The 15,653-nt window shown below is 43.2% G+C and overlaps 1 protein-coding gene across 1 annotated transcript in view; it reads right to left on the bottom strand.

Annotated features, from left to right (window-relative positions):
• Nucleotides 1-15,333, bottom strand: part of cdk2 (cyclin dependent kinase 2) — a 35,777-nt gene extending 20,444 nt beyond the window's left edge. The window contains exons 1-3 of the mRNA XM_061984756.2: nt 14,767-15,333; nt 4,699-4,776; nt 4,513-4,633 (exon numbers count right to left, since the gene is read on the bottom strand). Coding sequence (XP_061840740.1) covers nt 4,513-4,633; nt 4,699-4,776; nt 14,767-14,882 — 315 coding nt within the window. The 5' untranslated portion in view covers nt 14,883-15,333. The remainder of the gene's footprint in view (nt 1-4,512; nt 4,634-4,698; nt 4,777-14,766) is intronic.
• Between the last annotated feature and the right edge of the window lie 320 nt (nt 15,334-15,653).

Raw genomic sequence — 15,653 nt, forward strand, 5'->3', positions numbered from 1 at the left:
TATCATCCAAAACTAATGTAAAGTATCAAAAAACAGATGAATAAGGTATTATTACATTTTAACAGAAGTGTAGATAGAGCATGTTAAAACAGAAAATAAGCAGATATTAACAGTAAATGAACAAATGGATTAATAATCAATTTTTACAGTTTGTCCCTAATAACGTTGACAAAATAATACAATATAAATGACACAATATGTTACTGCATACGTCAGCAGACTAATTAAAAGCCTTTGTTTGTTTACTTACTACTAAAAGTTGTCTAGTATGTTCACTATTTTATTTAAGGACTAAATTACAATAATAAACATGTTTAATGTACCCTAACATTTTTTGTAAAAAATAAAGCCAATAATGACATTTTTTGTGGTCCCCTTTATTTAGAAAAGTATCGAAATACATTTTGGTACCGGTAACAAAATATTGGTATCGAGACAACCCTTTTAACCCTTGTATTATGTTGAAAAAAAATGACATTGATTATGTTGCGGGTCATTTTGACCCGTACTGTGTAAATGCACTCAAAACAGTCAAGAAAACAGGTTAAACCAATAACAACTTTATTTTAGGTTATATAAACATTTAGAAAAGTGACATACAATACATTTTTAATTCCAACACTATATTTAAGAAATACTTTAACTTCAACTTCATCCCAGCGAACTTCAACATTTTCAATGCTCTCCAAATTGTCTTCAACATTTTCAATGCCCTCCACATGATGGACAGAATGTTACTGTGTGCTTTCTGCAGATGTAATTCTTGCATTTCACACAAGAGGTACTTGTTTTACTGTCCTCTCGGGAGGGACATACATGGCATCTTTTCCTTTTCTTTCCACCTGTGTCCACTGGATGTTGGTTGGGTGAGGTTGGGTTGGGTGACCTGAGTTTGACCTTTTCAATGACAGCTGCAGTTGCTGGGGATCGAGCTGGCCTGGCTCGCGTCTGGATCTTGGGAGTGACAAGTGCTTTGCCGAGTTCTTCCAGGAAAAGCCGACGTCTGTACAATTTGCTGGCATTCCATTTCTGGTTGATTGCAGTCCACAGGACATACCGTATTTTCCGCACTATAAGGCGCACCGGATTATTAGCCGCACCTTCAATGAATGGCATATTTCATAACTTTGTCCACCAATAAGCCGCCCCGGACTATAAGCCGCGCCTACGCTGCGCTAAAGGGAATGTCAAAAAAACAGTCAGATAGGTCAGTCAAACTTTAATAATATATTAAAAACCAGCGTTCTAACAACTCTGTTCACTCCCAAAATGTACGCAAATGTGCAATCACAAACATAGTAAAATTCAAAATAGTGCAGAGCAATAGCAACATAATGTTGCTCGAACGTTAATGTCACAACACACAAAATAAACATAGCGCTCACTTTCTGAAGTTATTCTTCATTCGTAAATCCTTCGTCTTCGGTGTCCGAAGTGAAAAGTTGGGCAAATGTGAGATCCAAAATGGCCGGTTCCGTCTCGTCGAAGTCATCGGAATCAGTGTCACTGTTATCCAGCAGTTCTGTGAATCCTGCCTTCCGGAAAGCTCGGACCACAGTTGTGACCGAAATATCTGCCCAGGCATTTACGATCCACTGGCAGATGTTGGCGTCGTCTGGCGCTGCCTCCCTGTCTTAGTGAAGGTGTGTTCGCCTTCTGTCATCCATTGTTCCCACGCAGTTAGCAGTCTAGCTTCGAATGCCCTGTTGACACCAATATCTAGCGGCTGGAGGTCTTTTGTCAATCCACCCGGAATGACGGCGAGTATTGAATTAAGCGCGTAAGCGTGTCTCTTAATGTGATGTTATGAGCTAGCAAATATAACAACTACACTACCCAGCATGCAACGATAGTTACGAGCATGCGCGGTAGCCCTGAGAAGCGTTGTATGCTGGCAGTTAGAATGTGGTTATGAGCACGCTGTGAGTAAACGTTGAGAACTCAGTTAACACGCCTCGTCTGCATTATTTATAATTAGACAGACAACACACTTAATAGGAGCCATTTTGGGGTCTTTACATAAACACACAAATGGAAATGAAACGTCACATATCCCAGCATGCACCGCGCGCTTCTTCGTCATCCACTGTTCCCACGCAGTTAGCAGTCTAGCTTCGAATGCCCTGTTGACACCAATATCTAGCGGCTGGAGGTCTTTTGTCAATCCACCCGGAATGACGGCGAGTATTGAATTAAGCGCGTAAGCGTGTCTCTTAATGTGATGTTATGAGCTAGCAAATATAACAACTACACTACCCAGCATGCAACGATAGTTACGAGCATGCGCGGTAGCCCTGAGAAGCGTTGTTGTATGCTGGGAGTTAGAATGTGGTTATGAGCACGCTGTGAGTAAACGTTGAGAACTCAGTTAACACGCCTCGTCTGCATTATTTATAATTAGACAGACAACACACTTAATAGGAGCCATTTTGGGGTCTTTACATAAACACACAAATGGAAATGTAACGTCACATATCCCAGCATGCACCGCGCGCTTCTTCTTCTTCCGGGGGCGGGTGGTTGCTTACAGTACAAGAAGAAGCGCTTCCTGTTCTATGGGGGAGGGTGCTTACCTTGGCGGTTGCTTGCGTAGAAGAAGAAGCGCTTCCTGCTCTACCGGGAAAAAAGATGGCGGCTGTTTACCGAAGTTGCGAGAACGAAACTTTATGAAAATGAATCTTAATATTTATCCATATATAAAGCGCACCGGGTTAAAAGCCGCACTGTCAGCTTTTGAGTAAATTTGTGGTTTTTAGGTGCGGCTAATGGTGCGGAAAATACGGTAGGCATTGTAAGCAGACTTGTTCACAATGTTGTAGAAAATCACCAAAAGCCAACGGGCTGTCTTGCGCTGGCAGCTGTATGTTGCTGTGACTTTGTCCAGATTGTCAACTCCTCCTTTGGTGGAGTTATAATCCAGGATCATTTGTGGCTTCATGTCTTCTCTTGTGCTCAGAGATGCATCTGTGTGCATTGTACTCATTACAAGAACATTCTTGTTTCTCTTTGGGCAGTATGAAACTGTTGCTTTCTCAGTGAAAGCAAATATTGAGGAATTGTTGCACGAAAGATTGGCCTCCCATTCTCTTCATTCCATAGACTTGCAGTGGCTTCTCCCTTTGACCTGTACACTCCAGCTAATAACAGAACTCCAATGTAAGCATGCAAGTCAGTCTGATCCAGTGGCTTCCATTTCTCTTGAAACACACGTCTCCCCTCCAAGTTGGTCATTTCCAGTATAATCCTCTCTATTGGTGGGGATATGAAGAGCTGAAATGCTGATTGAATCTCATCAACTCGTGTGACAGCAAATCTTGTAGGACCGGGAGTCATTTTGATCACATTGGAAGATGATAGTCTGCCTCGGCTTGGGTGTGCTGATGTTGACCATTTTATATTACCGTCCTTAGATGCCTATGTCCCCTCTGTGGATGATGATTGCTGCATTCCTTGGTTTTCATCTGTTGGAGGAACAACGGCAGACTCGTCCTCTGAATCCTCCTCATCGTAGGAAAATTGACAATCTGGATCAGCAATAACATTGTCCTCTGTCTCTGAAAAATCCTGTTTCTGAAATCTCTTCCTCTACATCACTATCCCAGTTAAAAATCAGTGATAAAGCCTCCTCAGATGTCATCATTCTGGAGCTCATTTTTGGTGAGTTTGTCAAAGAGATGACATGAGAACAGTGACAAGGACAAGTGTGAGAAAGTTCCCTCTCTTCACACACCTGGCTCTGGGTCTCAGAGGCAATCAAACTACAAACAATTGTACATCAAAGTAAAAAGTACATCATACAGACATGTTTATTTTGGATCTGAACAGCTGTTTACCCACATCAAAGCGTCTGGGTCAAAATGACCCGCAACATCATCTTTGTATACAACTCTAGACAGACATTCCCAATACACATCAAAGTGTCCAGATTTTACACACCAGTTCATGACCCTAGATGAGGAAAAGTCACCAAATTTCAGCAAGAAAAAGAAAGGATAACCAGTACTTTGATCAACACAAAAACTGAAATGGGTCAAATTGACCCTTAACATAATACAAGGGTTTTAATAATTTATATTCGTTTTTTTAACTATATTTGAAGTTGAGTTTTGGTGGTACAGTAAATACTCATGTTTTCAAATGAATGAATAATCATGTGATTAATGATTACAATATCAATCAAAATAATCGTGATTATTATTTTTGTCATAATTGTCCAGCCCTAGTTTGATGTTTTTTGCTGCTAAATTAAACACATTAATGCCACATAAAACGTTGTCTCGCTACTGGTCCCACGTTTCCTAAAATGTTTTAAAAATATAACTTAAAGCCTTGTCCAGATGTTAAATGACATATAATATTCATGTTTTACTAAAATAAATATTGGCTCCAAACGTGGGTTATTGGCCTCCGAGACTACTAATAATGGGTATCTTCCCTGAATAAAACCATAATGGTGGATCTCTAGGAAATTCAGGGAACCACGAGGCGAACATGGACACGATGATGAATTACCTTAATGAGAGGCAGAGGGATACCGGTGACTGTGGACGAGTCCATGAACTTCTTTAGATCCTGGTTCAAGAACTCAAAGACAAGGTATAACTTGTTTTCTGTGTGGATGACATCGTGTAACCTTTCCAAAAAATAGACCAGATTGAATAAAGACAGTGAAACAAGAGGAGAATAGTGCACACTTACTTGACAATATTGGGGTGGCTGAGCTCTTTGAGTAGGGAAATCTCTCGGATAGCAGTGCTTGGAACACCCTCCGTCTCCCTGAACAGGACACAAAATGTTGTTGTTGAATACTGTGTCCGAACCTTACAGAAGGTACACTTTACTTTACCATTCAGGCGCTACCACTGCATTAAAAATCCATTATTGACGCATCTTCAATTGATGCAGTGTTTCCCACACATTCATTTATTTGTGGCGGCCCGCCACGAAAGAATTACGTCCGCCACAAATGGATTCGAGGGTAATATAGGTTATAGGTAGATAGGTTATAGCAGCATCGCTCGCGGCTCGTCATCTATTTAACGTTAATCCGCGATTTCACCGAGCGTTTCACTGACGGTGAGCAGCCTGACGCTGCTTCATTAACACCGCCGCTGTTTGACTCGGGGGCCGGGGCAGACGCACGCAGTAACAGTCACCTGTTTTCATACCGACGAGCTAACGTGTCCAGGTTATAACCCTGTTGTCAATAAACACACGTGGAGACGGTGCTTCAGATACTGCGTTAATACTGAAGCTAAAATGTCCACTGTCCACTGCAGCATGTGAATGCAATGAAAAGAATAAAATCTGAGCCAACCAGCTGTTGTCCAGGTTAATGTTTTGGCCATTAAAGGCCCTTCATTTCAAGATTTCAACTGTGATCGGGCTTTAAACAGGTGGCTGACCTGTTCAGATGGGTGTAACTGCTACTGGTCAAATAATGTGAAATATCATTTAATTTTACATGTATGCAATGCCATTTAAATGTAATTATAGATAATAATAATAATAATAATAATAAATACTGTGTAGTGTTGTAAATAGTCAACGGGAAGGATTTTAGTAAGATATAAGCCATGAGCACTACACAGCCAGAAAAAAACCTAGGCAGGACAAGTAAAAATATTGGGGCAAGTAGATTTGAGAAGTCGGGCAAGTAGAAAAAAACCTTAACGTTGAACCCTGCATGTGTTGAGCTGCTGCCGCTTAAGGTTAGACGGCACTGTACATAGAGCGGTTCTGCTCGTTAGTAATAAATTCTTATGTTGGATGTTCACTCCTTCACACAGATGAGTATAGAAAAATATTTTCAACGGCCGAAAAGGGCTCGACTTGGAGAGGAGGTAGGCCTACAGTCCGGACCACAGGAGGTATTATCAAAACGGTGTAGACACTTAGAAATCTCATAAGGAAAGTGAACAGACGTCCATCAGTGTGAAAATTAATTTGCTTCCAATACTTCCAGGGCCTGCCGGACAGACCTGGCAGGCCCAAACGCATTGTGAGGGTTTGCTGGGAACGCCTGGCAGAGTCTCCTGTCAGAGAGAGTTTCAATTCCCACCTCCGGAAGAACTTTGAACATGTCACGAGGGAGGCACTGGACATTGAGTCCGAGTGGACGATGTTCCGTGCCTCTATTGTCGAGGCGGCCGATCGGAGCTGTGGCCGCAAGGTGGTTGGTGCCTGTCGTGGCGGTAATCCTAGAACCTGCTGGTGGACACCAGCGGTAAGGGATGCCGTCAAGCTGAAGAAAGAGTCCTATCGAGCTCTTTTGGCTCATAGGACTCCGGAGACAGCAGACAGGTACCGACAGGCCAAGCGATGTGCAGCTTCAGCGGTCGCGGAGGCAAGAACTCGGACATGGGAGGAGTTCGGGGAAGCCATGGAAAACGACTTCCGGACGGCTTCGAAGCGATTCTGGACCACCATCCGCCGCCTCAGGAAGGGGAAGCAGTGCAATGTCAACACCGTGTATGGTGAGGATGGTGTTCTGCTGACCTCGACTGCGGATGTTGTGGATCGGTGGAGGGAATACTTCGAAGACCTCCTCAATCCTACCGGCACTTCTTCCTATGAGGAAGCAGGGCCTGGGGAATCTGTGGTGGGCTCTCCTATTTCTGGGGCTGAGGTTGCCGAGGTAGTTAAAAAGCTCTTCGGTGGCAGGGCCCCGGGGGTGGATGAGATCCGCCCGGAGTTCCTTAAGGCTCTGGATGTTGTGGGGCTGTCTTGGTTGACAAGACTCTGCAATATCGCGTGGACATCGGGGGCGGTACCTCTGGATTGGCAGACCGGGGTGGTGGTTCCTCTCTTTAAGAAGGGGAACCGGAGGGTGTGTTCCAACTATCGTGGGATCACACTCCTCAGCCTTCCCGGTAAGGTCTATTCAGGTGTACTGGAAAGGAGGCTACGCCGGATAGTCGAACCTCGGATTCAGGAGGAACAGTGTGGTTTTCGTCCTGGTCGTGGAACTGTGGACCAGCTCTATACTTTCGGCAGGGTCCTTGAGGGTGCATGGGAGTTTGCCCAACCAGTCTACATGTGCTTTGTGGACTTGGAGAAGGCATTCGACCGTGTACCCCGGGAAGTCCTGTGGGGAGTGCTCAGAGAGTATGGGGTAACGGACTGTCTTATTGTGGCGGTTCGCTCCCTGTATAATCAGTGTCAGAGCTTGGTCCGCATTGCTGGCAGTAAGTCGGACCCGTTTCCAGTGAGGGTTGGTCTCCGCCAGGGCTGCCCTTTGTCACCGATTCTGTTCATAACCTTTATGGACAGAATTTCTAGGCGCAGTCAGGACGTTGAGGGTATTTGGTTTGGTGGCTGCAGGATTAGGTCTCTGCTTTTTGCAGATGATGTGGTCCTGATGGCTTCATCTGGCCAAGATCTTCAGCTCTCGCTGGATCGGTTCGCAGCCCAGTGTGAAGCGACTGGGATGGGAATCAGCACCTCCAAGTCCGAGTCCATGGTTCTCGCCCGGAAAAGGGTGGAGTGCCATCTATGGGGTGGGGAGGAGATCTTGCCCCAAGTGGAGGAGTTCAAGTACCTCGGAGTCTTGTTCACGAGTGAGGGAAGAGTGGATCGTGAGATCGACAGGCGGATCGGTGCGGCGTCTTCAGTAATGCGGGCGCTGTATCGATCTGTTGTGGTGAACAAGGAGCTGAGCCGGAAGGCAAAGCTCTCGATTTACCGGTCGATCTACGTTCCCATCCTCACCTATGGTCATGAGCTTTGGGTCATGACCGAAAGGACAAGATCACGGGTACAAGCGGCCGAAATGAGTTTCCTCCGCCGGATGGCGGGGCTCTCCCTTAGAGATAGGGTGAGAAGCTCTGTCATCCGGGGGGAGCTCAAAGTAAAGCCGCTGCTCCTCCACATCGAGAGGAGCCAGATGAGGTGGTTCGGGCATCTGGTCAGGATGCCACCCGAACGCCTCCTTAGGGAGGTGTTTAGGGCACGTCCGACCGGTAGGAGGCCACGGGGAAGACCTAGGACACGTTGGGAAGACTATATATCCCGGCTGGCCTGGGAACGCCTCGGGACCCCCCGGGAGGAGCTGGACGAAGTGGCTGGGGAGAGGGAAGTCTGGGCTTCCCTGCTTAGGCTGCTGCCCCCGCGACCCGACCTCGGATAAGCGGAAGAAGATGGATGGATGGATGGAATACTTCCAGGCTTCAACTAGTGCCGCAGCTGAGGCAGTAAGAGAGGGTGAGGAGGAAGGGATAGTAAGTACGCAGGAAGATGTTGTAGGAGAGGAGGAAGACAGGCAGCATGTAGAGCCAGCTAGGGCGGAGGGAACAGGTGAGACTCAACAAACACTGAAAAATAAAGCAGGGTCAGATCAGAAATGCACTTTTCTCATGAAAAGGGTCCTAATTTATATTCTTATGTGCCTTATAGAGAGGACCACGACAAAACATAGAGCGACTAGCTCCAGTGCGACCTGTTCAGCAGCAGCAGTAGCAGGAGGAAGAGGAGGAGGAGGAGGTTGACTGACTGTGGCAGGACACCTCTGCCTCTGTTTCACTTTATGTTGCTGGTAAATAATATGGTTGTAGTAGTAGGCTAAAGTTAAATTATTTAGTATGCACTAATTAAAGGGGCAGAGCTTTAAGAGACATTTTAGCTTTGATATTTTATAAGATATATTTTTTGTAAGAACCACAATTAATAAATATATTTCAGTGAATAACTAATTGTTCAAATCTGTATATAAATATGTACATAAAGTGTTGTAATTATATTCCAACTCCGCGTTCTTCTTGGTCATCGCCGCTGCCGCCGCCCCCCACCCACACCACCACAAATAGATGCCTGTCCTGTGGGAAACACTGTGATGTATTTTGATGCAGATTTACAATTGTTTCCCTTTCATTAAATAAATATTCATGACTTGCAATTTTAAAAAACAGTGTATTTGTAGTAAGAAACAGTTAAATAATGTATTAAATTAATGGACATGTGTGCAAAAGTGGAACACAAGTGAGAACGGACGCATTTTGGCTTAAAAAGTAAAGATAAAGGTGAAGTTATAACACTGAAACACCCGCAAGAAGAGGTGTTTTAAGACATGGCTAGCTGGCTAGCAGCTAATGTCCATCCGCAATCGGCAGTGTTTTAGCTACTGCTAAATCACTAATCCTGGCCTCCATGGCGACAAATAAAGTATGTTTCTTACAAGTATTATTATCACTGGAGGACGAGGAATAGCTAAACATGCTTCACTACACACCGTAGCTCACCCGCGTCACCGCTATTGACGCCGTTCCTGAACGTAAACAAATGCCATGGGTGGATCTACACTTGACATCCACTGTAATGATACCAAGTACAGTATCTAGTCGATACTACATCGATATTTTCTATCGTCACATAATCTTTTTTCCTTTTTTTTAAATTTTAATTATGTTTATAAACTCAGGAAATACGTCCCTGGACACATGAGGACTTTGAATATGACCAATGTATGATCCTGTAACTACTTGGTATCGGATCGATACCTAAATTTGTGGTATTATCCAAAACTAATGTAAAGTCTCAAACAAAAGAATAAGTGATTATTACATTCTAATAGAAGTGTAGATAGAACATGTTAAAACAGAAAATAAGCAGATATTAACAGTAAATTAACAAGTAGATTAATAATCCATTTTTACAATTTGTCCTTAATAATGTTGACAAAATAATAGAATATAAATGACACAATATGTTACTGCATACGTCACCAGACTAATTATGAGTCTTTGTTTGTTTACTTACTACTAAGACGAGTTGTCTAGTATGTTCACTATTTTATTTAAGAACTAAATTGCAATAATAAACATGTTTAATGTACCCTAAGATGTGTTGTTAAAATAAAGCCAATAATGACATTTTCTGTGGTGCCCTTTATTTAGAAAAGTATCGAAAAACATTTTAGCACCGGTACCAAAATATTGGCATGGGGAAAACCCTAGTACCTAATGACATGACCAGTGCGTGGATGAATGAAGCGATTGTTTACTACTTTTACTGCTACCAACTGCAATACGCCCCTGGTGGTAGCAGGGGCGTATTACATCGAGTGCAGCGGTCTCTTTTCTCACCCTGCTATTTGTCTGGGCTTGGGACCCAAGTTTATACAAACACACAACTATTATATACATAAAATAGTTGTACAAACACACACTTGTTAGCCACAGTTTGACTAAAATGTGTTTCAAATTAAAATATGATTTAACTCTCCTCATAACACAAGCCAGGACCGTGTGTGTCGTCAAATCAAATCAAATCAACTTTATTTATAAAGCACATTAAAAATTTACCACAGGGGTAGCCAAGGTAAATGCTGTGCATTATTGTTACATTACTTCATAAATCTACTGGAGTTAGTACAATTTTCTATTGTATTGTTGTACAATATTTCTTACCTAAAAGTTTGTATTTATTTTTAAAAGGCATCTGTGTTGTAGAAAGCATGTTACATGTTAAAATTGTGCTCCTTCGGGAGGCATCATTATTATTAATAAACTTAATAAACATTAAATTGTATTAATTTTGACAACAGTTTTTAATTGAATTTTAATCACATTATTTTGACAAAAAATTATTTTAGCTTAAGTCATATTTTAGTCGTCTACCGGTAAATTGATTTAGGTTTAGTCTTGTTTTAGTCGACTAAATTCCTCAACATTTCAGTTGACTAAAATAAAAGTGCATTTTGTCGACAAGAATATAAAGTATAAGGCATCTTGGAAGTTGTCTTGAGACTACTTTTATGAAGGTTATTGCAGATGATCTCAAAAACTAAATCCACTGCAAGACCTGCACTCCATGAATATATCATTACATTCTCAAATTGTGGTACGTGTACCACTACTGGTACGCAGGCTCCAGCTAGTGGTATGCCAAAGAATCACTTGATTAGAGTAGTGTTTCATTTTCCTATATTCAATGACAGTGTTACTGTTCAATAATGTTACAGTTGCCAAAAATATTAATTATATTTGTTAAAATTAACCTCTGTCTTATTTTTAATGAAGACTTAGGCCTATTACGCTACTGCATTTTTAATGTTGGTCATTATGGTGGTATTTTTCTTCCAAGATGGCGCCGCTGTAGTGGCTGCTGGTGGCAGGAGCTCTGTGCTCTTGTGTCATCCTTTTGTGTTCCTGATGTTTCCCTCTTGTATTCATGTGGTTTTTTTTGCCTTTTTGTTCAGGACCCTTTGGGACTGTGTGACAAGGGGTGGCCTTTTCGTGACTACTGCGGTGCTTTTTTGTGGTCTTCTGGATCTGCATCCTGGGAGCCTTTTGGCCATGGACACCAGCTGCTGGGTCTCTGCCACACCAGAGTCCGTTTGGAGAGACTGGAGGAGATGCGGATGAAGAAACAGGGCTGCGGTGCTGATGCTGACCGCCGGGACGGACAAGCTTCACAGTGTCTTGGCTGAATGAGCAGGTATCGGACACCTCGGTCTCCTTGGACGCATCCTCGCTCATCCATGCGGACTAGACACTGTCCGAGAGTTGGTGGGCGGCCGGGGGAGGAGTCGGGTCTCTTGGTTGCTTTGTTGGGTCTGCTCCTGTCTCTGGCCATGCTACCTCCACCCCAGCAGACGATGGCGTGGAACACCACAGAGGCCACCACAGTGTATATGTTTTTGTTGTTTTACTTTTGTGGCTGTGTGTAGAAGTAAGTGGCTGGTTGCATCAGCTCTGCTATTTGAATGTCTTTAATGTCCTTTGAGTTTGATGCTTCCCTCTTACACACATAACATACCAACTTTATTTATAAAGCCCTTTAAAAACAACCACAGTTGAAGAACAAAGGGCTGTACACCACAAAGAAATACAGGCAAAGGACAGACTAAAAAATAACATTTAAAACAGAGGTAAAATACACATTGAAAAAGCAGATGCAAATTATCTTAAGAACAATTTGTGAGATAAAAAGCAGTAAAAAGTTAAAAATAGTTAACAGTTTAAAGTCTCATGCTGGATTAAAAGCCAGTGAATAAAAATGGGGTTTAAGAAGGGTATTAAAAGTAGCCAAAGAAGGGGCCTGTCTGATTGTGTGCTGTGGCTATGAGTATTTTTCCCTTGGCCCAGGCCATATCTAAACTCAGCCGGATAACGCCTTAAACGAATAATTATTTAGCCTAAGCCCCGTTTCAGCCACACTAAACCATCGTTTAAGGTTCCCCTCCTCGGACAAATTTTTACAGGGGTAAGTACGGCGTGTATTTCTTGAATCTCCGGCTCTTAGCTTTGTATGGACTCACTGATCGTTTACTAACTGAGTTCGAAGAGGAAGTGACGCCAGAAAGACCGTGCCCAACACAGGAAGTGACGTCAGAAAGAACGCGCCACAGCCAGCTTCATAATAAAGCGGTTTTGTAACTCGGAGCTAACCACTGGAAATATGGAGGCGAGTCATCCAGACATGCCATGTTTCTCCTTCTTCTGCATGTACAAACACTTGTGGAAATCACACATGAATACCTTAAGAGAAAGCGATTGCAGCTATTTGGGATACAACACTTCTCAGATGGCAAGAGAACTTTCCAATGTCCAGTTCAGCTGTGATTCTACTAACTGAAAAACTTTGTCAATTTGTCGAAGGAGAGACAACGAGAATGCGGACTCCCGTGGATGTGATAAAAAAGGTAGCGTGTCCTTTGTATTACCTGGCTGTCGAGGGAAAACTGTAGAAAACAGCGAATGCATTTGGACTGGCAAAGCAGACTATCAGTTATTGTCCGCCATGTATGTCGCAAACTCAACGTGTAGGTCCAGAGTATATAAAATCACCAAAAACAAATGGACAATGAAGGTGAAGGCAAAAGAGTGAGGAGTGTCCTGACCACATATCTATATCCCTAGATTGACTGTTGTAAAATGTTCTCAGTCACATTGTGTACTTTTGTGTCCAATAAAGATTTGATTAATTTATGATGTCTCAGGTGTGATTCACTACAATAGGGCCCCACAGCACACTGGATTCCAGTTCATTTAAATACCACAACACTGGATATTGTTCAGATAAGTTCAATTTAAGAACTTGCACACAAAGTAACACTGGAGGTGACTATGACGTGCGCATTTTCCGCGCATGCGTATTAGGTCGCGTTGCGCCGGCGGACGGAGGGGGTCTTAAACGGTGGCATTGTTGTGTGTGGACACATATAAGGTTAGGTGGGATTTACCCTGGATAACCTTATGCGGCTTAGTGTAAACGGGGCCTAAGACGTATCCTCGCTCATCCATGCAGACTGAACACTGGCCGAGAGTTGGTGGGCGGCAAAGGATAGAGTCGGCCATTCTCCCTCCACCCGACGATGGAGTGGAACACCGCAAAGGCCACCACAGTGTATATGTTTTTTGTTGTTGTTGTTCAAACTATTGGCACGGAGTTGGAGACGTTTGTGTCAGTGAGGGACAGGAGGACACTGGACAAACTGCTGGCCATCATGGACAATCATGCCCACCCACTCTACCAGACAATGGAGGGACAGCGGGGCTCATACTCCAACAGGCTGCTTCAGCTTCGTTCCCACAGTATTCCATTCAAGAACTCCTTCATTCTGCACTCCATCCGGCTGTATAATCACTGGCCATACAGCAATAGATGATATCTGTCTATTACCTGACAGCTTCTATGTTAGCTATCTCTCTTTGTTTATAATGTCTATTTTCTTATGCTGCAGCTGTTACAGATACTGTATTATTGTACATGGTCATTGTTATATAAATAAAAATATAATATATCAGTATATATCATATACTGTATATATAATATGTAACAATTACATATATGTTATATTTAATATTGCAACTACAGTACAATTTTAGTCTACTTTATACCTGCATTATCCTTTCCATCCTTACACTTTCCATCCTTTGTAACTGAGCTACTGTGTGGAACAATTTCCCTTGTGGATCATTAAAGTTTGTCTAAGTCTAAGTTTTACTTTTGTAGCTGTATGTAGAAGTGGCTGGTTGCATCAGCTCTGCTCTTTTAACGTCTTTAATGTCCTTTGTTTTCTTTGATGTTTCCCTCTTACACACATGCTTATGTGCGCTATGGCTATGAGTTTTTTTTCTTGGCCTCAGTCTGGACCCCCTCTCCAGGGACCCAGGCTTGTTTCTCACTTTTTTTGTAAGAGGCGCCGGAAGTTGGCAGACCCGTCAGCGATCCTGTTCTGTCTCCTTGTAATGTTTGTCTGATCTTGAATGGGATTGTGATGAAAATCTTAATTTCCCCTAGGGGGTTATTAAAGTATTTCTGATGATTCTGAATACTTAGGCCTACTACGCTACTGTACTTTAATGTTGGTCATTATGGTGATACTTGATGAATACTTAGGTCTACTACACTACTGTATTTTAATGTCATTATGGTGGAACTTGATGAATACTTAGGTCTACTATACTACTGCATTTTAATGTCATTAAGGCTCCAGCACCCCTGCGACCCCGAAAGGGACAAGCGGTAGAAAAGGGATGGTGGAACTTGATGAATACTTTGGTCTACTACACTACTGTATTTTAATGTTGTCATTATGGTGGTACTTGATGAATACTTAGGTCTACTACACTACTGCATTTTAATGTTGTCATTATGGTGGTACTTGATGAAAAAGTTTGGGAACAACTGTTGCATACAGCAACAAGTGTATTTAGCACCTCAATAGGAGATACGAGTGCTTCAAGTTAAGAGCTCCCCCACAGAACCAATTAACATGATGTTGGAACACACCAAAAGTAGTATTCCAAAATGCAGCCCACTTACGTGTCCAGTCGGATTTTCTTCAGAGCAACGGTTTCTCCCGTGTTCTTGTTCTTGGCTTTGTACACCACTCCGTAAGTGCCCTCTCCTATCTTCTCGACCTTCTGAAATGACTCCATCTGCGTGGGAAGCCTCGGCCGCCGCGTGGAGGTTCACGTTAGCAACGCTCTCGTCTTTCTTTGTGCCCGAGCTAACCGCGATAGCTGGCGGACGTTCATCCACCAAACCGCCGCTACTTGTCCCGAGCCGGTCCACCAGTCCCACGCAGCCTCCAGAAAGAAGATGAGTGGTGTCAAAACATTCGCTGGGGTTAAAATATTTCGCGCGCGTGGAAGTGGGCTAAGAGCTAAGTTGACACGGATAGTGTAAACATAGTGAGGCGGTTAGCCGAACAGAACAGAACCAACACGGCAACGTTTCCCGCGTTACCCTGGTGAGCGCGCCATTTAGTCTTCCCAACATACCGACTCATGCGGAGGGGCGGTGCTTGCATGTCTCGACACCGCTTACGCAGCCGTACTATGTTATTCGTGTGATGGCCCAGAGCGGAAATGTAAGTCCAATATTGTAGTCAGTACATACAAATATTATCTTACGGGTTTACGTTGGCGGCGTGGGTAGTGGTAAGGGAATCACACGCGAGGGCAATGGTGTTTCCGGGTACAGAAATCAAACGGCTACACGCCTCGTGGGTCACGTGATTAAATGACGTTTTACGTAATCGGCGTCGTCTCCTCAGTTCATAGCAGAGATATCGATACATTTTGGTATCGATCAGATACCAAGTAAACACTTTTTACTCGGGCAATTTTCTACCGTTTGTTGATCGTGATTATAATCACAATCACACACAAATCGAGTCGATAGTTTGAAATATGTAAACAAAATTA

This window comes from Nerophis lumbriciformis, linkage group LG23 (genome assembly GCF_033978685.3).
Source record: "Nerophis lumbriciformis linkage group LG23, RoL_Nlum_v2.1, whole genome shotgun sequence".
Lineage (NCBI taxonomy): Eukaryota > Metazoa > Chordata > Actinopteri > Syngnathiformes > Syngnathidae > Nerophis > Nerophis lumbriciformis.